Source organism: Tiliqua scincoides, chromosome 4 (assembly GCF_035046505.1).
Source record: "Tiliqua scincoides isolate rTilSci1 chromosome 4, rTilSci1.hap2, whole genome shotgun sequence".
Taxonomy (NCBI): domain Eukaryota; kingdom Metazoa; phylum Chordata; class Lepidosauria; order Squamata; family Scincidae; genus Tiliqua; species Tiliqua scincoides.
Window position 1 is genome coordinate 104,156,068 of NC_089824.1, and position 23,143 is coordinate 104,179,210.

At 44.8% G+C, this 23,143-nt stretch overlaps 1 protein-coding gene across 1 annotated transcript; it reads right to left on the reverse strand.

Moving 5' to 3' along the window:
- Nucleotides 1-759: 759 nt before the first annotated feature.
- Nucleotides 760-13,999, reverse strand: HBEGF (heparin binding EGF like growth factor). The gene is made up of 6 exons (XM_066625930.1): nucleotides 13,671-13,999; nucleotides 11,797-11,979; nucleotides 6,045-6,219; nucleotides 3,254-3,409; nucleotides 2,497-2,588; nucleotides 760-1,481 (listed from the first exon to the last, which is right to left on the reverse strand). Exons 1-5 carry the CDS (start codon nucleotides 13,711-13,713, stop codon nucleotides 2,516-2,518), a joined length of 630 nt encoding a protein of 209 aa, XP_066482027.1. The 5' UTR covers nucleotides 13,714-13,999; the 3' UTR covers nucleotides 760-1,481; nucleotides 2,497-2,515.
- Between the last annotated feature and the right edge of the window lie 9,144 nt (nucleotides 14,000-23,143).

Here is a 23,143-nt window from a genome sequence, read left to right on the forward strand (position 1 = left end):
ACAACATCCCATTTATTTAAGGCCCTTTGCTATCCAGTAGCATATAATAAACAGTAATGCTTGTTACATTAGACAAGTTCTCACTGCAGTGGCAAAACAGTGACTAGGTTACACCACTTAAGGCTGACCAAATGCTCCTGTATATAAAAAAAAATACTGTTCACCACCAAAAACAATAATTCTGGGAATCAGAACCCTTCTCCCCGACATCTAAACCCTTTTCAGATGTTATCTTTCCATGAACACTGCACCTAAGCACAGCATTCACAGCCACAGAGTTCCATCCCACACTCACATGCTTTGAAATCCTGCCCCCAGTTACAGCTTCTCTGAAGCAACAGTTGTAGTACTTACAGAAATCGTCCCTGCAACTAGGGAAGCTGCCCCTCCCCCAGCAATCTTTATAGTGTGGAGGATCTCTCCCCAAGTATAGTATTTGTCACTTCAGATAAATGCTGTAAACATGATGGGTAGGAGAGCATGTCAAATGCTGCAGTTCCATGTCTGGAGACGGCTCCAATATTCACCGAAGCATGTCTACTTAGAGGTAAGTCCCTTTGTCCCATGAGACTGACTCCAAGGAAAGTGTGTATAAGATTGCAGCCCAAGAGATTTTAAGAGCTCAAGCAGATAACAGGAGCAAGAATGGACATACAACTTGCATTGTTTGACTTTACACCATCACAGAGAAAGCATGTTGAGATTTGTAACCTGAGTGCCAAATTTATTCATGTGTAGACCAAAAGAAAATCAAAAGGCATCTCTAGTCATGACAGATACACCCTGGGAAATAAGTCCAGAATTTGGCTGAGAATGCATAGGTTTCTGCAGTGCATTAAAGTGTATTTTATTGCCATTAGAAATGGTTCCCTCTTCTACCATTTCAATCCAGTCTTCCCTGAATGAGTACTCAAGTAACAGCAGGTATAACAAAGGGTTATTTATTAGTGTTACACTGCACAATCCTCCTGTTTCTTCCTTTAATTTCAGGACCACAGGATCAAGCCCTAAATAAATAGTATGTACAATGTATCTAAAATAAATATATAATTTAAAATGAAATATCTTGTTAAATACTTTTTCTCCATTTAATAAAGTTCAAAAAGCAATATTTTTCTTCAGCAGAGTATAAGTCTTTCACAGTTAAATCCTCAGCAGGTGTCTGAAGAATCCAGTTTACTGGTTTGTTTACAAAAAACGCTACTTTTGTACCAAGACAAAGTCCATCTAACTTCTTCTCCTTATGTTACAGTTTCACGTTTCAGGAACAAGGCCCCTGCAAAGAAACTTCTCTTTCTTGGCACGTTCTCATTTGGGGAGGTTGAACTGCTTCTTCAACAAAGCAACGAACTGACACAAATACTCTTGGAAAGAGAGTACTTTGTTTTGCTCATACAAATTCCCCTTTGACCTGAAACACGTCCTAGAAAAAGAGTTGTGTCTGCTGGATTGTGGAGGTAAAGCTGCTCCATGACTGAATTCTGAAAAGCAACAAAAAAAGAACAATTTAGTCAAAATAAAACCCCCAACACAACAGCACATGCATCCAAAATTCATTTTTAAACTTTTTCTGTACATTGTGGTATTCATTTCAGCCTTGCTCAGCCATCTCAGAAGCACTTTCTGTTCTGATGTACTCTGCCTTCACCAAACATAACAATCCCATTAAATCAGCTGGATTGCACCCAGATCAGTGGAGAGCACTGGCTTGAAGCCTGCAACCATGTTCTCTCATGGCATTGACTATTTTTGCAAGTTTCCCTTCTTGCTAACTGGCCACACTGCATAATGATATACTCCAAGGGATTGGTCTTAAGAAAGGCTTGAAGAGGCAGAGATTAATACTTTCTTTGGAACGCTTCTCTTCATAGTTTGGCATTTACAGCCAAGCCTACCAGTAAATGAAAGGCACTCTGACGGCAACACATGGGAGCTGTCTCAAGGCCTATTTTAAGTCAGAACCTGGTTGAGGATAGGAAGCTACAGTCTCCAGGGCAGGACAAGAGGGAGCAAAAGTTTTTTCCCAAAGCAAAATTTGAATAGCGAAGGCAACTTAAAGAGAGAAGCAAGAACCAGTTTGCACAAAAACAAAGTAGCTGGACTGAGAGTTATGCAGCCAAGAAGGCTGTCAATAAAAACAGGCCATGGGGGAAAGCAGTTGGGTCTGCTGAACACTAGAGAAGAGGCTTCTAAAAACTGGAAGCCAATTTATTATGTTAAGCAAGGGGATCAGTGGGCAAGGGCAGAATGACTCAATGCAGGAACAGAAACCAACAGAAAATTTAGTTCCCCTCAGGGTAGTCTGCTAAAGAATGCTGATGTCTCAACCCAGTAACCTTCTATTTATGTTGATTTGGTACAGGATAAAAAGACTGTTCTTTAAAGCAATGGAAAATCCTTGAAGAATCCACAATGAAGAATCCATTATGATTTCCTCCCGCCAACCAATGTGCATGAGATGCAGCCCTCCCACAGGCCATGTGTCTGAAGGATTACCTTGCAAATCCAGGACATCTCAATGGTTGGCAGTAATGCCCAGTTTAACCTTCTCTTCATTCTCTACATCATATACTCCTTGTTTATGACATCTGGAAAAACAAAAAAGGGAGACTCAAGATGAAACCACCTGCCAGTTTTGTTACTAGCTAAAGAAGACCAGCTGCCATTCCCTTCCTGATTTCTGTAATCCAAGTAACAGAAATTCCATCTTGTGCTTTCTCTTAGCATAGGACACCCGACTAATCAGAAGACATGGGCCACCTTGGTCTGAAATGGGACATCCCTCCATTGCATGCTGGCTTCCTGCCCCACCCTATGCTCAACAGGGCTTCTAGAAGGGTAAGTGCATTATTCAGATTTCCAAAGTTGTCTCATCCAACTAGCAACACCAAGGGAGGGTCATGACAAATGTGCTTTATAAATAAGTGCTGCTAGCAATAAATCAGGACTAGCCAATGTAGGGCTGGAGACTCAACAGAAACCCTGCAGTGGAGCTCGCATTGTCCAGCAAGTGGTCAGAATAAACATGATTTCGACTATTATAGCTAAGAACATCTAGCCTAGTCAACTGCCTGAATGGGAGGTTATCTTAAAATCACACTCAGGTCACTCCAAGCTCTTTAGAACAAAAGTAGCTGTTAAATACATAAAACATTTTATTTCATGGAACCTTCATTCTCAAACTGAAACATACAGAAAACAAGTCTTCCAGCTAGATTTCTGCCAATATTTCCAGCTAGACCAAACAGCTTACCTGAGCATCAGCAATGCAGCAATGATGATAAGACATAGGGATGACAGCACCACTGCTGTGGTGGCCAGTATCGTTGTGTTGTCATATCTGTGGGAGGGGTTTTCCACCGGAAGACTAAGGACATGGCATCGCTCCCCATAGTACCCTGGCTGGCATCTAGAGTTGCAGGAGAAAACAAATGTATAAGACTTATTCCAGAAAGCAACAACAAAATTGTAGCAAGTCACAATGGTACTACCAGCTCCCCTAACATACAAATGTCACCCCTTCCCCCCATCCTCCCTTTCCTGCTGATCAGTAGCTGACCTCAAACTATAACTGGGAATGCTCATGCGGATAGTTCTCTTGCTATGATGTTAGGTTCTGTATTAGTAATCTACACAGATACATACATTCAGGAATTCATACAGCCTGTAGAGCCAGCATCTCTAGTTAACTGTGCATGGCAGCCCTTCAGGAGCTTTGCTGGAGATCTGTTTAGGTTTGAACAAGACCAAGCCTGGAGACAGCATTATGAAACCAACACTGATCGAGCTTCAGAAGAAACCCAAGTGTTGTGAGCAGACCTATATTATTAGTTATTGTTTATGTAGCGTCAAATTACACAGAGCTTTACAGAGGCATAAATAGACAATCTGTAGCCCCAAGAGGGACTCTGAATCTCATCAAGGACTGAAGATTTATTCCTCCAGCAATGAAAGACTTTGCTCAAGTCAAAGATTTGCATCCATCAGGCTACTTATCTTTATCCCTACAAGTGTCTTTGCCCTCAAAGAGAAGGGAAATTACCACAACTGACTCACAATTTCCCTTTTCCGCTCTCTACAGAAAAGGTAATTGCAATTCCTCCTTAGGACAAAAATTCGCTTCTTAGAAAGAATAACCAACCCTGCATTGTTCACATACCAAAAAAGTTACTCATACAGTAAAAATAAAGCAGTGGGACCAGCTATGGGAATTCCCCCCATAGTGAGTCAAAGAGAAGCAAAGTAAAGCAATCACAGAAACCACAAAGGCCACATCAGAAAGAGGTTCTCTCCCAACACCCAGATCAAATGTCTTATACTTAGAAAGAACATTGAAAGCAGCAGATTCCACATGTCAATGATCATCCTCAATTATAAAGAAGTCAAAGGGAGAACAGTGTGATAATACAGCCCCTCCACAGCCCACTCCTCTCCAAATCCAGGCACCAATGACCTCAGTTAATCATCCAGAGTGATGCATGAACCTATTCTAGCAGAGATATGATGATGGGCCCAAAAGGGAACAATGACAAAAGACTCTGTGGAAGACAGCACAGCAGCCACAGATTTCCACAGCTTCTCCAAAAACCACAGCACAGTTTGGAGATAGAGAACTATTCGGACATCATGAATCTAATATCATGTACAGTAGCCTCACCCTATAAAAGGGCTTCTTAGCAAGTTGTAGAAATGACCAACTCGGACAAGCCTTTTGCTTTCCTCACAAAGCAACGTTTTTTGCCTCAAAGCAAAATGCATTGTCCCCACCAACTAGCAGGGGTGTTCATATGAACTCCTCAACACGCATACTCAGTGGGGATAGGAGGGAGCAGGTTTCTGCATCCCACCCACCCCTGTGTCCACATGTTCAGAAGATCAACAAGCTAGGGGGAGTCTATGCATATAAAGCTGGACATGTGCTCCTTACACCAGCAAGTACCATGAAGGTTTCAAATTCCAACTGGCATGGACAGCCTCAACACTTGTAATATATGCACGTAGGCTGCCCTTGCCAACATTTTACAGAACGGATGAACACTGGAAGTGGCCCTTGCAAGCACAATCTTGTTTCCCCCTTAGTTACATGCAACAGTTGCATATGCAATGCAACAGTTATATGCATTGAGAAGGTTTTTCTGAAGAGCAATAGTGTGTTCATTACAATACCAAGTACTCAGTAATAACATGTTTGTCTGAATGTCATGGGCACCTATTGGACTGTGCATCACTGGTGATAAGTGACAACTCCTCCTTCCATAATGCCCAACTTTGAAAAGTTACTATAATGGGCCCTTGCTATCTGTTCCAGGAACCCCCAGGGATACCAAATTCTGTGGATAGTGAAATCTATGGGGGATGTAGCACCAAAATTACTTACCTGGGGGTGCACCTGGTTCTCTGGAGGTCGTGCGTGGCCCCCTGCCCTCCTCAGAAGCCTCCTGGGCATGACTGGAAGGCACTTCCAGTTTACCAGTGCAAACCAGAAGCACTTCCAGTTGCTTCATTCTGGCAAACCAGAAGTGGCTTTCAGTTGCATCCGGGAGGCCTTCTGAGGTGCAAGGCGACACACATGGCCTCCCTGCATCTCAGAACTCTTCCAGTTTGTTCAGGGGGTCCTCTGATGCCCTCCAGCACAGACTTGGCATCTACATATATAAAAATCTGCAGTTGCCCACTGTATTTCATTTTGAGCATCATGCAGTATCCTACTACAGTGCAACAACAGGAGAGTGCATTTAGCAATACCTATCACCACTACTCAGCCAATATCCTGCTATCTTGTGTACATTGGTGTTTTTGATTTTCTTTTCCATTCCTGATATTTAGTAATTTGAAGATGGTACCTTTTCTCTCTCTGCAACAGGGACCACTTCTACCCTTTTTCTTTTTAATTGAATAAGCATGTTCCCTCCTGAAGCTATCACTCAATGCTCGTATATTTTACTGATATTAGCATGAGAACAGCACTAAAAATGTTTACTTGTTTTTATTATCTGAAAAGATTCAAAGACATCTGCAAGACAGAAACAGCGTGATAAACTTACATGCAGTATGGACGACTTTTTGGTTGCTTTTTGGTGGCGCATACTCCATGAATACAGTAATCCTTATATTTTCGCAGGCAGGGATCTCTTTTTCTTCCTTTCCCCTTCCTCCTTTTTTGCCCTTTCCCTTGCTTCTTTGGTGTTACAGGATCTTGGGGCTTGGACAGGAAAGCAACTGGGAAAAAGAAAGGAAACACCAATTTCATGTTACAATATACTAGACAAACTAGTCAACAGCCTTTATAACCACCCTTGGCTTTTTGGGTGGGATCAGCCTTTGTGCAGGAAGATCTAATTCAGCTGTGCTGCCACTCAACAAAAGTTTTTCCCTAATGCAAACTGGGTCTGATTTTGTAATTTATTGAAAGCAGGAAGCTCAAAGCCAAAAAAAAAATAAAAATTGGAGTACACAGTCCCTTCTAACTTCCTCAGTGCTTTTGTTCTGGGGCTCAATCAAGCAATGATGGCAACCTTCCTGTCTCTAACTTCAACATCCCACACTGCCCACCACATCCACTTCCTGTTATGTTTTCAGAGGTCTCATGAGTTCTCCAGCTCACACGCAGCTGGTAAGAAACTCTATGGTTGATGCAAGACTGTAAGCCAGTTGCCTCCTTTATTTGCAAATTATGTCAACAGCCCCAAGTTTGATACACGGACTCGCTAGGCTCAGTGAAGGACCTGTGGCACTATCACAGCAGTGACTGCTGCGATGTTGCCCCCAGTCATTACTGCCAAGTTTCTCAAGGCTGTCTTTGGTGCACTCTAAATGCCACCCATTTGTGGGCATGGCTTGCAGTACCTGAACAGCAGCTGAAACAATGGAAGCAGGATCCAGTGAATACACTAAAAGTGTTCCTGCCACCTGTTTACTTTCCACAAAGTATAGACACTTTTGTGGCATATCGCTATATTAAAATATGCACTTCCATTCTTTTGTACAAACTCTAATGAAATTAAGATAAATTATTGCACATTCAAAATGTGGGATTTATATACCTTGAAATCTCCCTCAGTATACATTGACCTCCACAAGAGTTCTGTGTTTTTACCTGTTTTTCTCTGGCCTTTTGCATAACACTGTCTAGAATCTGCTCAAAGCAATTCTCCTATTATTATTGCCTTAGGGTGAAACAAAAGAACCCTTTTCTGACTGTATAAAGTGTGGACAGCAGATGATTGGGAGGGGGGAGGAAATGAGAAGGAAATCCTTAAGCCCTGCCTCTGCTCTTTCCATAGAGAGCATTTGTCTGCAGCCACAAACACCTTCCCTGGGGACAGTAAAGGTTCAGGCTTCAGGAGCATGTCAGCAAGGTGACAGAGCTGTCTGGTGCACTCTTGCGCTGTCCATGCTTTATAACACCGGAAATGAGTTTACACATGAAGAGGCAGCCACAATAGACTGTAATGTTAATCTGATCAGGCTGCTTCTCCCTTGCCCCCTCCCGAGGTTGCATTGCAATCTGCAGCCAATAAAGGCAGAACATGCAGGAAGTGCTTAATCCTTTCACTGCCAACGCATAACCCTCCTCCCACAAATAACGCCCCCTCTCCTTGATACTTCCCTCTCCCACAAGGTTCCAGATCTGTGTTTACCATGGGAATACAGGTCTGGAATTGGTGGGGGAGCACGACAGGAGAAGACTTAAACACCGCTATGCACCTGTTCTTTGCTGCAAACGGCCCCACCCGTTCTCTATAGGTCATATCATTGTGAAATGGTTGAAGCTCCAATGCTAGTTTCATGCAAACAAGCTGGAAGCAACAGGAACATCCAGCAAGACAGGTATAACTTATCAATTTGGTAGAATTAATTTAAAAAGAGAGCGAGAGAATTGTCTGCTTTTCTTCTGAATCATCAAGTCATTCTTGCAGGACAGAGTCAGAGGTGTTTCTAACATTGTCAGGATTCTGTTGAGATATTTTATTTACACATCATGCCTTCACCTTTATTGGCATAAAAACATCATGCCCTTTTTTGTTAAAGGTAACTGCCCAGGTGACTTACGAAATAAATAAAAACCAAGCAAAACCTTTTTTCCAAGGGTAAGGCGATATCTAAACTTTCTTCCTGGTGTTCCCAACCAACAATCAAACCTGCTCTTATCAACAGAGCCCTGCTTTGAGTCCTGTTAACAGTGAAAAGCGGTGAGGATAAGAAGAATTGCTTTACCCCCCCCATCATATTGCCCCCAATAGGGTTTCAGACCCCTGTTTGCGAGGCAAGTGAAGGGGGCAAATTTCAAGGGGGGGGGGAGTGATGACTGAGAGGAAGCATTAAGCACCTTCACCATTTCTGCTCTCCAAAATGTCCTCTATCTTGAGCTCACCAGAGTAGAGAAACAACTGCCTCTTCCCAGAACATTCATACATGGTGGCATTTACACATCTACTTATCTAATGCCTGAAGCATCACTTAGAGTCAAGACAGAGCCAGTCAATGGAAGAGGACCTTCCTCTCTGATTCCATGCAAAGCTGAGCAGCAGAGGTGTTAGACAGGCAGAACTGTAAAGCTATTTACAACTCCCTGTAGTTCCAAAGGAGGATGTTGTGCTCCTAGCCCTAATATTGGCAGCTCCCCAATCCTCCCCCTCCTCCTCCCTGAATAGTTGTATGCTTAGATTCAGCATGCCCACAGGAGCAGAAAGTCCCCCAGGAGACTGTCTCACCAAGGAACTAGCCAAAGTTTATCACCCTTTCAAAAGCATTCCAGCTAGCAATACTGTGGATCAGTCAGGCTATACTGTGGGGGGCAGGGTGGGCGTGTGTGTAACACAGTTTCTCCTTATATTACTTTGCCTATTACTCACCCTACTTAGCTGCCATTTGATCATAGCCTCAGGTGCCCTCATCCTTTCCTAACCTGAGATCATGACAACTCATGACGTAGCCCTTCAAAAACACACTTTAGGTTGCAAGACCCATACACGGACTGACAAGGCCAAAACTTTGGTTTGCAGAGCAGTCACCACACCCTCCCCCAGCCCAAACTAGCTCTGCTTCTTCTTTGTTCCCTTGGAACATTCCATGCCCAGCTGCACCTTGCCTGAACAGCAAGTCTGACTCAATGAACAAAGCCACAGCCTAGAAGTGTCCTGACTTGGAGTAAGTAAAGGGTCCCCCGACCCTAACTGTCATCAACTTCATGATCAGATCTAACATACATATTAACTGAAGCCAGAACAATTCCAGAACAATTCAAAAGTTTGTTGCTGCACACTTGGCAGGGTGCAAAAGAAGCACCCATCTTGACTTGGGGATGAGCAATCAAGGATCATCAAGGCACCCCCTCCCCACCAAAACAAAATCTTCCTTGGATGAAAAGATGCTAGGAGCCACTCAGTGTTAAAGGGATGCAAAACAGGATTCAACGGGAAAGGAAAATGATACTGACAAGTAAAGGTAGCCCCACCAATAGCAGGTACAGCTCTACTCATCCTCACTGATCAAGTCTGGTTGGATACTGCAGGGCAAAGTTTGCCCCACAGAGTTGACCCAGTTGTACTGAGATCCCCATCCAAAAAAAAAAAAATATGTAAGAGACTCAGGACATAAACGCGCAAAGAGGAGGAAATGGAAACCCAGCCAGACACCCCCAGATGGCACAACTTAGCCTTAATGACTAAACTGAACAAGGTAAGAAGAGCCACACTGTGTGGGTGAGGGACTGTGAGTCATCTACGGATCCCCTCCATCAACCAAGCATGTCCACAGGCTGGGAAATTAATACTTCCTCCTGGACAGACCCACATACCCCAGAGGAATTAGCACAGGATGGCAAACACCTGATTCTACATGTTTTGAGACTATCACCCAGTGGTAAATCTTTAGCCATGAGCAGAACTGAGAATTATATAAGTGCTACAGATGCCAACCAGACAGCAAATGAGACCTTTGTTACACCCAAGAATGCAGTTGCTATGGGATCCCAGTACAAGCAAGTGTTTTCCACATGAGGAAGGGTGGTTTGCCAAGGAAAGGAGGTGGGAGGGAAATGCTGAGTTTGCCATATCCTTGGAGAAATCTAGTTAAGGCAGAAGAAGCTGGGAAGTAAAGAGCAAGGTTACAATCACGCTAGGATGTCTGTGAGACAGGAGTGCATGAAAACATCCTGTTGCCAACAAGGCATCCACACAGGACAAGGAACAGACAGTTTTAGCTGAAGTGGGTTCTCCACATTTCAGTATAGCACAAACTATACCAAAGATAAAAGCCCCCACAGTACACTGGAATTCTCATGAAAACTGTTTTTGACCCAGTAACTATCTGCTTTTCTAAAATATATTTAGTTGAAGGGGCTGGGTGGAAGGCAAGTGGTTACCCTTCAGAAGAGGACGACACACTGTGGGTAGCACAGGATGCAGTTCTAGGGACTTGTGGGAAGCTGAGAATGTGGTGGTTGGCTCAAAGCAGGGGCACTGGGGCCCTCCCAGGTCATAGCAAACTCAGAAAATAGAAACAAGGAACTACTAAAACATCAGCACACTTTGACATAAAACAAATAAGGCAAGAATTTCTGTGGGAACATTCCAGCCTGGTTCCCTCCCTTGTCCAAGCGATTCATTTCTGTTGCTAGGGTTGGGAGTATACAAGCAAAGGCACAAAACCATTCAAGGCTTTCATCTCAATACAACTTTCTCAGGACCTCAGAGTACAGAAAGACAACAAACTCTTAAGCAAATGTGAAGCCATAGGTAACCGATATTTAAACTGGTCATATACCACTGGTACTTTCCTACTGCACTTGTCCAGAAATTCTTCAAGTATCAGAACAGCAAGAGATCCAAAAGCTACCAAAATACTCTGGTTTAAACCTCTAGTTCTAAGCACACTTAGCCAAAAGTAAATGTCACTGAAATCAAGAGGATTTGCTTATCAGTAAGCATGTTAAGGACTGAGGTGCAAACCTACTAAACCCATATTTAACCCCAGAGAGCTAAATGGGCTGGTCAATTCAAGTCCAACATTATCACAGAGGTCAGTGTGTTGCGTTTGTTTGAAGGTTATACTGTCTTTTCCAGTGTCTCATGGGGAGTGAAAAGGTATTTGAGCCCCCCCTAATTAGAATGAACTATAAACATACCACATACAAGGAACTGCCACCTTATACTATACACCTGATACCTCAGTGGCAGCCCATTCTTGCCTATTCTGACTCAGAACTTGAGATGCTTCAAATGGAGATTTCAGGGGCTGGACCAAGGATTTTATACACACAAAGCTACAGGTAACATACAAGACTATAAGATGTCAACACTTTTTAACCCTTAAGCAGCTCCCCACCTATAAAGTATACAGGAAATCAAAGAGTCCATCACATTTGGCAATCCTTGCACCTGAATTTCTACACTTCTGTTCCTGTATGGGAAGGTGCTCTGTGAAGGTGATTTTGTGACAGGACCCGTATCCCAGCACCAGCAGCTACAACTTGGGCTACTCAATGTAGCACAGACATAGAGGTGCTTAATGCTCAGTCATTTCATTCAGCAAAATCAATGGACATGCATGGTTAATTCTTTGCTGGACTGTGGCCAATGAATGTAACTGAAGACCAGGACACCAAGGATTGCTGCAACTCATCAGCTTCTCTGGCACAGCAACAGGCTCAAAGGGTTGGAAAGAATCTGCCAATCATTGCCCCTGAGCAGACATGACCAGCTCAGATTCATACCACCCACTTCTTTCCCTCCCACAGATAGGTGGCAGAGAATCATTTATTCCCCCCCCCCTTACAAACACCCACAGACATACCTCTAGGAAGGTCACTCATGTTATCCCCCGAGGATGTGACGCCTCTCTCTCTCTCCCCTTCATGCTCCAAAGTCTCCCTGGCTGGAAGCAGCTGCGCAATTACCAAATCTTCTCTGCCCTCTTTGTGGTAAGCTTCATTTTGAAGCACTTCAATTTCTTCACCGTTCACCAGGAAAAAGCAAACTGCAAGATATGAATAAAACTATTGGAATAGGGCAAATGCATCAAGTCAAAGTCTCCCCATCCTAACTATCTGCTCCAAATCCACAGCATGCAAGCCAGGATAAAGTTTGCTTAGTAACCCTCCCATATGATTGCCAGAGAAAAGCCTGTTCACTAATGCTGGGGGGGGGAGCACGTGCAGAGCCACCATACAACAAAACTCAAGACGGACTCAAACCAGTGCATGCAAGACACACTCATCAAGGCAGGCATGAACACTACACAGATTAATAGTGTTAAGGGTAGACTGTGTGCCCAGACTACCCCCCCACACACACATCTCTCTCTCTCTCTCACTTACTCACTCACACACTTTGCCTACACCTTGATGACCCTACAGAACACTAGATAATTCAACCACACATTGAACCACCACTTCCAGTGCATGGCTACTCCATGTGCATAGGTTACACTTTTTTCTAGTTCTAGCGCAAGTTCCTGTCCCCATTGTAGTTTCTTTCCATTCCAGTTTCAAGCCTAAGGCTTGCAGATCAGCTTTGCAAATATAGCATGTGTACAAATGATGACCTGTTCCATGCGCCAAATTGTTAAGTTCCCCTACAGTTGTGTTCATTTTTTAAGCACTTTTAGGCATGTTCCTTAAGTACAGATGCCTCCCTTACTTGGTTTTGAAGATTGGGGGGGGGGGGGGGAATCTGTGCCAGACTAAGCTGAAGATCACTCTAACTTCAAAGTGGTTCCACCTGCCCTCTTACAATTAGGAAGCACTCAGGAAGTGGGAAGCAGAAGGCTACTTAAACTACTACTTTGCTAGTAGTAATAAACTACTACTTTGCATTGCTAGAGGGCATACTCTCTTCTGGCTCCGAAGTTTTTCTGTGGAGGGCAAGTTGCAGCTATCCAAACACTCTGAGATCCAACACTATCTCAGTACCATATCGGCTATCAAAACAGCTAAATTTGGCAGTAGTGCAAGGCAGACATCGCCAAGGAGATCGGATTAAGGTTGCAATCCTATCCACACTTTCCCGGGAGTAAGTCTCATTGAAGGTAATGGGACTTACTGCTGAGCAGACATGCATACGATAGTGCTGTAAGGCTGCAATCTTATACACGCATTCCTGGGAGTAAGCCCTATAGAACCTAATGGGACTTACTTCTGAGTAGACATGCATAGGATGGGACGGTAAGGCTGCAATCCTATGCACACTTTCCTGGGAGTAAGCCCTATAGAACCCAATGGGACTTACTTCTGAGTAGACATGCACAGGATGGGGTTGTAAGGCTGCAATCCTATACCCACTTTCCTGGGAGTAAGCCCTATAGAACCCAATGGGACTTACTTCTGAGTAGACATACATAGGCTTGCGCCCTTAGGTGAGCGCCCGAGCATCAGTTTGGCGTGCAGCTGCCACACGCTCAACTTCCAGTGCGAGAACGCGTACCGGGCAGGGCTTTTAGATCCTGCTGGCTTCAGTGAGAAAGTCAAGGACTGGCGTAAGCCTCGCTCCCACTGACATCAGTGGGGCTCTTTACTAGCCTGGGCTGAAGCGTGCACGCCCGTGGCTTTACTGCGTTCGTAGCAAGGGGTCCCCCCCTGGACAAGGCGCGAGCGGCAAGAGTGGCGAGTCCGTCCACTGGAGGAGGGCGAAGTCCTCCTGGAACCCGGCCAGTTGGGCTCCTCTGCTTACCTGCAGCCAGGACAACGCTGGAGAGCAGCCAAGGCCCCCTCATGTCTCTCCTCGTCCCCGAAGGGGGGGATAAAGCCGGCTGCAAGAAATCGTCCTCCTGTGGCTGCTGCTGCTGCGGCCGCCACCTGCTCGGGTGCCACCCAGTCGGAGCGGCACAGGGACGTCGCGCTGCCCCCAGATCCGCTTCAGGCTCCCGGGTGGGTCTTCCTCCTCCTCCCCGCGCGCGGAGCCAGCAAGAGCAGGCAACCGACCTCGCACCCACGTGCGCGCCACAAGCCCTCCACCGCTGCCTGCCTGGCTGGCTGGCTCTGAGCGCAACTCAGGCAGCGGCAGCAGGAGCCCGGCTAGAGCCTGGAGGGGGCCGGGCCAGGCGACTTCGTCAGCTCGCGTCCATTCGCTGGCTGCCCCGCCGGAAGTGCGCGTGGGAGGGCTTTCTCGCCTCGCCCTGCCCTGCCTGCCCTGCCCTGCCCGGGGGTGCGGCAGTCCCCGTCTGAATGGCTCGCTCGAGAGCGCCTCTTCTGGCTCCAGCGGAGGGGATTTCCCTTCGAGGAAAGACGGCTTCAGAGCCCAATCCGATCCAGTTTCCCAGCGCTGGACCGGTTGTGCCAGTGGGGTGTGCGCTGCGTCCTGTGGTGGAGGGGCAAGTCACTGGGGCTTTCTCAAGGGATGGGAACATGTGTTCCCTTACTACAGCGCTGCACCATGGCTACCCCGGAGCCGGAAAGTTGAATAGGATGGGGCCTTCACTCACTCTCTGTTTCCCAGCATGCGATTAGTCTGTGGCACTCCTTGCCACAGGATGTGGCTTTGGAAAGTTGGATAGGATAGCCAAGTTAGAGAAGCTGTAAAGGGCAAGGAAGCTTCCTTCTGTAAATGGAAGTCTTGCCCTAATGAAGAGAATAAAAAGGAACATAAACTGTGGCAAAAGAAATGTAAGAAGGTGATATGGGAGGCCAAGCAAGACTATGAGGAACGCATGGCCAGCAACATTAAAGGGAATAATAGAAGCTTCTTCAAATATGTTAGAAGCAGGAAACCCACCAGAGAAGTGGTTGGCCCTCTGGATGGTGAGGGAGGGAAAGGGGAGTTAAAAGGAGACTTAGAGATGGCAGAGAAATTAAATGAGTTCTTTGCATCTGTCAAATACCGCTGCCCAAACGGCCCCTCCTGACCAAGGAATTAAGTCAGATAGAGGTTGAAAGAGAAGATGTTTCAGACCTCATTGATAAATTAAAGATCAATAGGTCACCGGGCCCTGATGGCATCCACCCAAGAGTTATTAAGGAATTGAAGAATGAAGTTGCTGATCTCTTGACTAAAATATGCAACTTGTCCCTCAAAACGGCCATGGTGCCAGAGGTTTGGAGACTAGCAAAGGTCATACCAATCTTTAAAAAGGGAAAGGGGGGGACCTGGAAAACTATAGTCCGGTCAGCCTAACATCTGTACCAGGTAAGATGGTATAACATCTATGCCGGGTAAGATGCCTCATCAAAGACTCTCAGAACGAACAGGCCTTGCTGAGGGAGAATCAGCATGGCTTCTGTAAGGGTAAGTCTTGCCTCACAAACCTTTTAGAATTCTTTGAAAAAGTCAACAGGCATGTAGATGTGGGAGAACCCGTGGACATTATATATCTGGACTTTCAGAAGGCGTTTGACATGGTCCCTCACCAAAGCCTACTGAAAAAAACTCCACAGTCAGGGAATTAGAGGGCAGGTCCTCTCCTGGATTGAGACCTGGTTGAAGACCAGGAAACAGAGAGTGGGTTTCAATGGGCAATTTTCACAATGGAGAGAGGTGAAAAGCGGTGTCCCCAAGGATCTGTCCTGGGACCGGTGCTTTTCAACCTCTTCATAAATGACCTGGAGACAGGGGTGAGCAGTGAGGTGGCTAAGTTTGCAGATGACACCAAACTTTTCCAAGTGGTAAAGACCAGACGTGATTGTGAGGAGCTCCAGAAGGATCTCTCCAAACTGGCAGAATGGGCAGCAAAATGGCATATGCGTTTCAATGTCAGTAAGTGTAAAGTCATGCACATTGGAACAAAAAATCAAAACTTCACTTATAGGCTAATGCGTTCTGAGCTGTCTGTGACAGATCAGGAGAGAGATCTTGGGGTGGTGGTGGACAGCTCGATGAAAGTGTCGACCCAGTGTGCGGCAGCAGTAAAGAAGGCCAATTCAATGCTTGGGATCATTAGAAAAGGTATTGAGAACAAAACAGCTAATATTATAATGCCATTGTACAAATCGATGGTAAGGCCACACCTGGAGTATTGTGTCCAGTTCTGGTCGCCACATCTCAAAAAGGACATAGTGGAAATGGAAAAGGTGCAAAAGAGAGCGACTAAGATGATTACTGGGCTGAGGCACCTTCCTTATGAGGAAAGGCTACGGCGTTTGGGCCACTTTAACCTAGAAAAGAGATACCTGAGGGGGACATGACTGAGACATACAAAATTATGCATGGGAAGGATAAGGTGGATAGAGAGATGCTCTTTACACTCTCACATAACACCAGAACCAGGGGACATCCACTAAAATTGAGTGTTGGGAGGGTTAGGACAGGCAAAAGAAAATTTCTTTACTCAGCGTGTGGTCGGTCTGTGGAACTCCTTGTCGCAGGATGTGGTGATGGCATCTGGCCTGGATGTTTTTAAAAGGGGATTGGACAAGTTTCTGGAGGAAAAATCCATTATGGGTTACAAGCCATGATGTGTGTGTGCAACCTCCTGATTTTAGAAATGGGCTATGTCAGAATGCCAGTGCAAGGGAGGGCACCAGGATGCAGGTCTCATGTTATCTTGTGTGCTCCCTGGGGCATTTGGTGGGCTGCTGTGAGATACAGGAAGGTGGACTAGATGGGCCTATGGCCTGATCCAGTGGGGCTGTTCTTATGTTCTTAGGATTGGTCCTTTACTCACTCTCCAGCATGTGATTAGTCTGTGGAACTCCTTGCCACAGGATGTGGTGATGGCATCTGGCCTAGATGTCTTTAAAAGGGGATTGGACTAATCGGCATATGTCTACTATGGTGGGTGCTACCGAGAGAGCCATGGACAGCAGCTTCTTACATAAAAAGAGCCCTACTAGATCAGGCCAAAAGCCCATGTAGTCCAACCTCCTGTATCTCACAGTGGCCCAGCAGATGCCTCAGGGAGCACACAAGAGACCAGCATCCCAGTGCCCTCCCTTGCACCTGGCATTTTGAGGTCACCTGCTTCTCAAATCAGGAGGTTGCACATACCCATCATGGGCTTGTAACCAGTGATGAACTGGTTCCTCCAGAAATTTGTCCAATCCCCTTTTAAAGGCATCCAGGCCAGATGCCATCACCACATCCTGTGGCAAGGAGTTCCACAGACTAACTGCCAATTGTCACTGATGCTATTCAGAATTTCCATTTAGTTACCAAAAGGGAGACTTGATTAGAATGTAAAAAGAATCAGGCAGAATCAGACCTAATAGGTCTATCTAGCTAAGGATCCTACTTCCCACATATGATGAAATGTAGTCCACAAAAGCTTGTTCTGAAATAAGCTATTTAGTCTTTAAGATGCTATAATGTTATAAGACACTTTCACTTTCTCTCTGTGGACAACAAGATGTCTATAGGAAGGCCACAGGCAAGGCGCAAAGGCAATAGCCCTCATAAGAACCACCCCATTGGATCAGGCCATAGGCCCATCTAGTCCAGCTTCCTGTATCTCACAATGGCCCACCAAGTGCCTCAGGGAGCACACAAGACAACAAGAGACCTATATCCTGGTGCCCTCCCTTGCACCTGGCATTCTAAGATAGCCTACCTTTAAAATCAGGGGGTTGCACATACCCATCATGGCTTGTAATCCATGATGGACTTTTCCTCCAGAAATCTGTCCAGTCCCCTTTTAAAGGCATCTAGGCCAGATGCCATCACCACACCCTGTGGCAAGGCGTTCCACAGACTAATCAGACCACAGCTGGGTAAAGAAATTTTCTTTTGTCTGCCCTACCTCTTTCCCTTAGGAGGAAAGGCTACAGCGTTTGGGGCTCTCCAGTCTAGAAAAAAGGTGCCTGAGGGGGGACATGATTGAGACATACATGATTATGCAGGGGATGGATAGAGTGATGCTCGTTTCCCTCTTACATAACAGCAGAACCAAGGGACATTGCTAAAATTGAGTCTTGGGAGAGTCAGGACAGGCAAAAGAAAATATTTCTTTACCTAGCTTGTAATTAATCTGAGGAACTCCTTGTCACAGGTTGTGGTGATGGCATCTGGCCTAGACGCCTTTAAAAGGCATTAAAATATGGATCAGGCCTTTGGCCTGATCCAGCAGTGCTCTTATGTTCTTAGAATTAGAACAATTGGTTACAAACCCTGATTTTTGGCCCAGTGATCTAATCAGTATTAAAGTGCTGCTGGGCCAGCATTAACTGATATCATTGTTTGTTCCGTTTTTAAAAATAACATTTTATGTACTCTTTCTTTGGGCCACTTCTTATGCTACAGGAGCAACATGTTTCCCTCTGCCCCATGCCATTCCAGGTATGTTAGAACAGAGAAGGTCATCATGGAGGAGAGATGCACAGGAAGCTTACTTCCCATAGTTGCATGCGGGGGGGGGGGGGGAGTTTCTGCCATGGGAAGTAACCACATTGTCAGCATTTCCCTGCTCTGTAATCTCCTGTTACTGAAGCTGGATAGGATGGAACCACATGGCAACACCACCACTGTATTCCTGTAACTGAAAAACTCCTGGGAAAAAAAAAATTCCTGAATTCCTGGCATTCCTGTAGCTGAAAAACTGGTTGTTAAATGCAGAGTCACGGAGGAGAACTTCAATGCTCCTTCCTTTCACATGATGTGAAATTGCAAAAGTGAGAAATACCAGAGATGACAATAGAGTTAAGTATTTAAATGAAGTATAAACTTGAAGCATCCAGTTTGTGAAAAATCTTCCTGTGAAAAACTCTTATTAATTTCCAGAGGAGTAGCTGTAATCATCTGTTGCAACAAAATCGACAACACATTTAGTAGCTTTTTAAAGATTAAGCAAGTGGTTTCAGCATAAGCTTTTGTGAACTACAGCCCACTAAAACTTATACTGAAATAAGTGGGTTGGTCTTTAAGATGTTGCTTTTCCTGATTGATTTGATTCCTCACCTAGAACAATTAGAGCCACCTTTTGGGACTCAGATCTTGTCGCCCACCTCCTTTCATCCCTCACATGTAACATCAGTGATGTAGAAATGGGGGGGGCAAGGAGTTGTGGTCCGCTCCAGGTACCAGCAATCAGAGGGTGCTAAGGGCTGCCAGTGTTGCTCCCGCCCCAGCCACGCCAGCCTCAGACCGTTGTCACCAAAAAGCAACAGGTGCACCTGCTGCAGCAGGAACCAATGCCCACCCATACATGTCCCCATACCCAGAGTGCTGCAGCCAGCTTCTCCAGCAGTGAAAACTCCGCAATCCAGAAGTGACATAATGATGCCATTATGCCACCACCAAACTTCCAGATTGCTGAGCTCTGCACTGTGTGACACCATCCCCTGCAACATCACTGTATCAACACATTGTCATCTACAATGATTATAATAAAAAACCGTAGTATTAAAAATAAATGTCAGGTCTCAAACTTTGTTAAAATACTTGCATAACCAAGAAACAGAAACCAGCACAGGAGTGGCATGGCGTGTCTAGCAGGAGTTTTGATGGTATTGGTGCTCTGCATTTTAGAGTGACTAAGATGCTGAGCTGCAAAGCAGGACTTTCCCAGTTTGAGGAATCTTGCATCTCCCATGAATTCTCACCAAGTGACCTTAGGCAAGCCGCTCCCCCTCAGCCACAGTTCCCCAGCTGAAATATGGGGACAATCATGTACTTACTCACCTTACTGATTGTTATAAAGATTGCAACATCAAAGAAATACGTGTGAAATGCTTTGCATAATTAGAAAGAGCATATGAATGCAAAGCATTATTGCCGATTGTTGGAGTAATCAAAGACAAGGAGAATGTTTCATTCCACTCCATTGTGTCCCTCCCTCTTTTACTTTCTCTTACATAAGACTTGCCATGTTACCCTGCACATGCCCGATGTCATCTGATCTTGGAAGCTAAGCAGGGTCAGGCCTGGTTAGTACTTGGATGGGAGACCACCTTGGAATGCCGGGTGCTGTAGGCTTATACCATAGTCTTTCGAGACTGAAGGTTGCCAACCATTCATATCTATGGGAAATATAAGTTCAGTGAGACCAAACCCTGCCCCCTCCACAACCCTCTCTTTGAACCTGTAACTTACTGGCAAACACCCTGAAATTGTCTCATTGCACAGAGCACACACATACACCCTGCCAGTCTTAATGACAAGCACCTTGCTAGTGGATTGAAAGATTAGGTGTCAAGGGATTCCTTCTCTTGTTTCAAAAAAGATTTATTTACAAAAATTTTTACCCAGCTTTTCCATAGCTCAAAGCCGTGTACAACAATAAAATACAATTTAAAATAACAAAAACGATATAAAATAGAAGTTGAAAGTACGATAATAACAAGTACTTTCAGACCGACTAACAACTATGAACAGATTAATAACAACATTGTGAAAACTGTTGAATTAGCATTAAAACAAACACACTTGTAACCAGTGACTAACAAAGTAACTAAAAGGGGGCCCCAGGGGGGGATCACCTTTCCTCAAATACAAAGAGAAATAAGTGGGTTTTTTAACTACCTGCCAGAAACTACCTAAAGAGGGGCTGTCCTGAGATAAGATATGGAGTAAGCTCAGCAAAATATTCATACTTTGTATTCCTCCAGGACCCCCTGGTGCCCAAACCATGTTCTTCTGCAGGACACACAGTGATTCCCAAGTTTTCAAATGGCAGCTCCCTTGATCTACTGGGCCATTGGCTGTGGCTTTCCATTGGGGCTACTATATATTGTATAGGGCAGTAGGTTTTCACAAGGATTCTGCGGCTCCCCAAGGAGCCACAGCTCCCTGTCTGGGAACTGCTACACTATTGTGTGTGCTGCTGGGGTGCTGTCTCCAAGGTCTTGTGCTTTGGCACAGGTTTCACAGAAAACATCAGACTTGAAAAGATTTCCAGTTCCTAAGGTCAAAACAAACAATTTTGCACATAGAAGAGATTGGTGTAATTGTTGCCCACATGTCCCTAATGTGCAGATCCACCTTAATGCCCAGCTTAATGGTGGGGGTCAGGCATTCAAGACTTTGGCTGCAGTTCTATCCACACTTTCCTGGGAGTAAGCTCCATTGACTATAATGGGACTTACTTCTGAGTAGACTGGCACAGATTGGGTTTGTTGTTGTCCTCATGTTGATGGGGCTGATTCCTGTACAATGTTTGTGAAGTGCTGCTTTCTTATCACTCCCAGCACGGTTTCTATGGATGAGGAGGTGACATCAATGGATCAGGGCTTATTTTTCATTTGGCTAATCTTGAATAACTCCACCCAACATGGATCCTGAAAGAAATGTTTCTTAGTACACTTCTAACAAGTATCGACACACAGATAAGATGATGAGAGTCCCTGTTGAATCACCTGTGCTATCACTAGTAAGCTATCACTGAGGTTAGTTATCAGAACAAGGTAATATAAGAGTGGTTTCATGAATAGAGCTTTTCTGAACTGGAAAGTCTGTTCATGTAGGTGGAAAAACATAAAAGCCCCATTCAAATCAATGTATGACAACTGCAGGTGTTTTTCTTTCACAATGTATGCATACACTAAAACCACAGCCCATCTTGTGGTGGGTTCTATGTAGCTCATTCTGCTTTGATTGGAGAATGTACCAGGTTTGTAATTTCAGACACAGCAGGAAAAGACCTTTATTCTGAAACCCTGGAGAGCTAACCAGCAGAGAATACTGATTTTGGCCTGGCTTAATATAAGGCACCCTCATAGGTTCACAAGGTGTGTACAAATCGAATTGTTATACATGGTGATCAACACATGAATGTCATACTTTTTTTTTCCAGAACAGAAGAACTCTTGGTGTAGGGAAAGTTTGCTATATGAGGAAACCTTCAGCATTTCTTGCTGGATCACAGCAAGAATTCTGCTAGCCTAGCTACTGCTCACTGTTAGTGGTCATTTAGATGTAGCTGGGAAGCTCAAGCAACCAAGTCACAACAGCAGTTTCCTGTTCCATCCAGTGGCATAGCTAAGGCATATGGCAGCAAGGGGTACAAAAATTTTAACACCCCAATACCCCCTTAACTCCCCCCTCAAATTTTAACACGCCCGTACAACAACTTAGAGGCCTTGAATTGTCTTTCAGAGGCCTTTAATCCATTTTTACCTGGCCCACATGTGTACACATTTGGTCCCTGTTGCATATATTCAACGTTGGGCAGAAATGGCTTAAGACACCCCATCAAGGCATGGTGCCCAGGACAATATACCCCCCTTCCCCCCACTTAGCTACACCACTGGTTCCAGCATCCCTTCATCTTTCTTACTGCTTCTGAGCCTGGAGGTTCTTTTTTTGTAGTTAATTGTAGTTGTTTATTTTTCTGTGAGAGGTGATATGATATCGTCTTCAGAGGCGATTTTTGAGCCCTGCCCCTGCTTTTTTTTTTCACTTCCACAGAAACCAGTAGGTTGAAAAGCATAAACACCATGAATAATCCTTGTGAGCTCTCAGTTAACTGGTGTTGTTTTTTCCCCTCTTAGGAATGTCATAGATTTCATAATCCATGTTCCTCAGAATGGGACAATGGCATAGCCTCTGCTTACACTCCTCTGTACAAAACCAAGTGGGAAAACTGATTACTGCATCAGCATCCTGTCAAAGATCCTGCCAGTACTAGTAGCACTGATTCTCTGAGTGACTGGGGACATTATGGAAAACATCATGGCAGTGGGGCAGCAGGGGGAAATAGTCTAACTATGCAGGATCTTCCAGGCAGAATCAGTCTCAGGAAAGTGGTCAACCAAGGGCCACCTCCACACTGCATACAAATGTGTGAAAAGCAGCCTAACCATATTTTTTGTGCATGAAAACTTACTTGGGGAAGAGAGTGTAGGAAGTGCTTAATCCTGTCATAGCTTCCCAGTTCCCTAATTCAAATGACACTTCTCAAACCAGCTTCCTCTTCCCTCACATAGGATTTCAAATGCACATTAAGCTGTGCTTAAGTGGTAAGTATTCTTTAACATTTAGTATACATTCTTAGGGGTAAGCATCACTTAGGTATTTACTCAGCAAGATATGGTTCTGGTTGCACTAAACAGGCATTGAAACAAACAACAATAACAAATTATGGGTGTGTTCACAAACCATTTCCCCTACAGTTTACCATCCTTTGTTCACTCACTTTTTACAAAGTATTCACATGGTGTCATTTCCAAATCATTGATCAAATATCTAATATCCAAATAATTGATCTAATCATCTAATATTTTCTGCATGTCAGGCCTAGGACACAGGGGAACTCCCTGGGTTGCAGGAGGCAGTGGTGGGGC

What these genes read in the sequence shown, in the direction of transcription:
- HBEGF (XM_066625930.1), bottom strand. Translation starts at nt 13,713, where the DNA reads ATGAGGGGGCCTTGGCTGCTCTCCAGCGTTGTCCTGGCTGCAG. An exon ending in CAGCGTTGTCCTGGCTGCAG is followed by an intron (nt 11,980 to 13,670) that starts GTAAGCAGAGGA and finishes CATATCTTGCAG; the next exon opens with TTTGCTTTTTCCTGGTGAAC. An exon ending in CATGAGTGACCTTCCTAGAG is followed by an intron (nt 6,220 to 11,796) that starts GTATGTCTGTGG and finishes TCTTTTTCCCAG; the next exon opens with TTGCTTTCCTGTCCAAGCCC.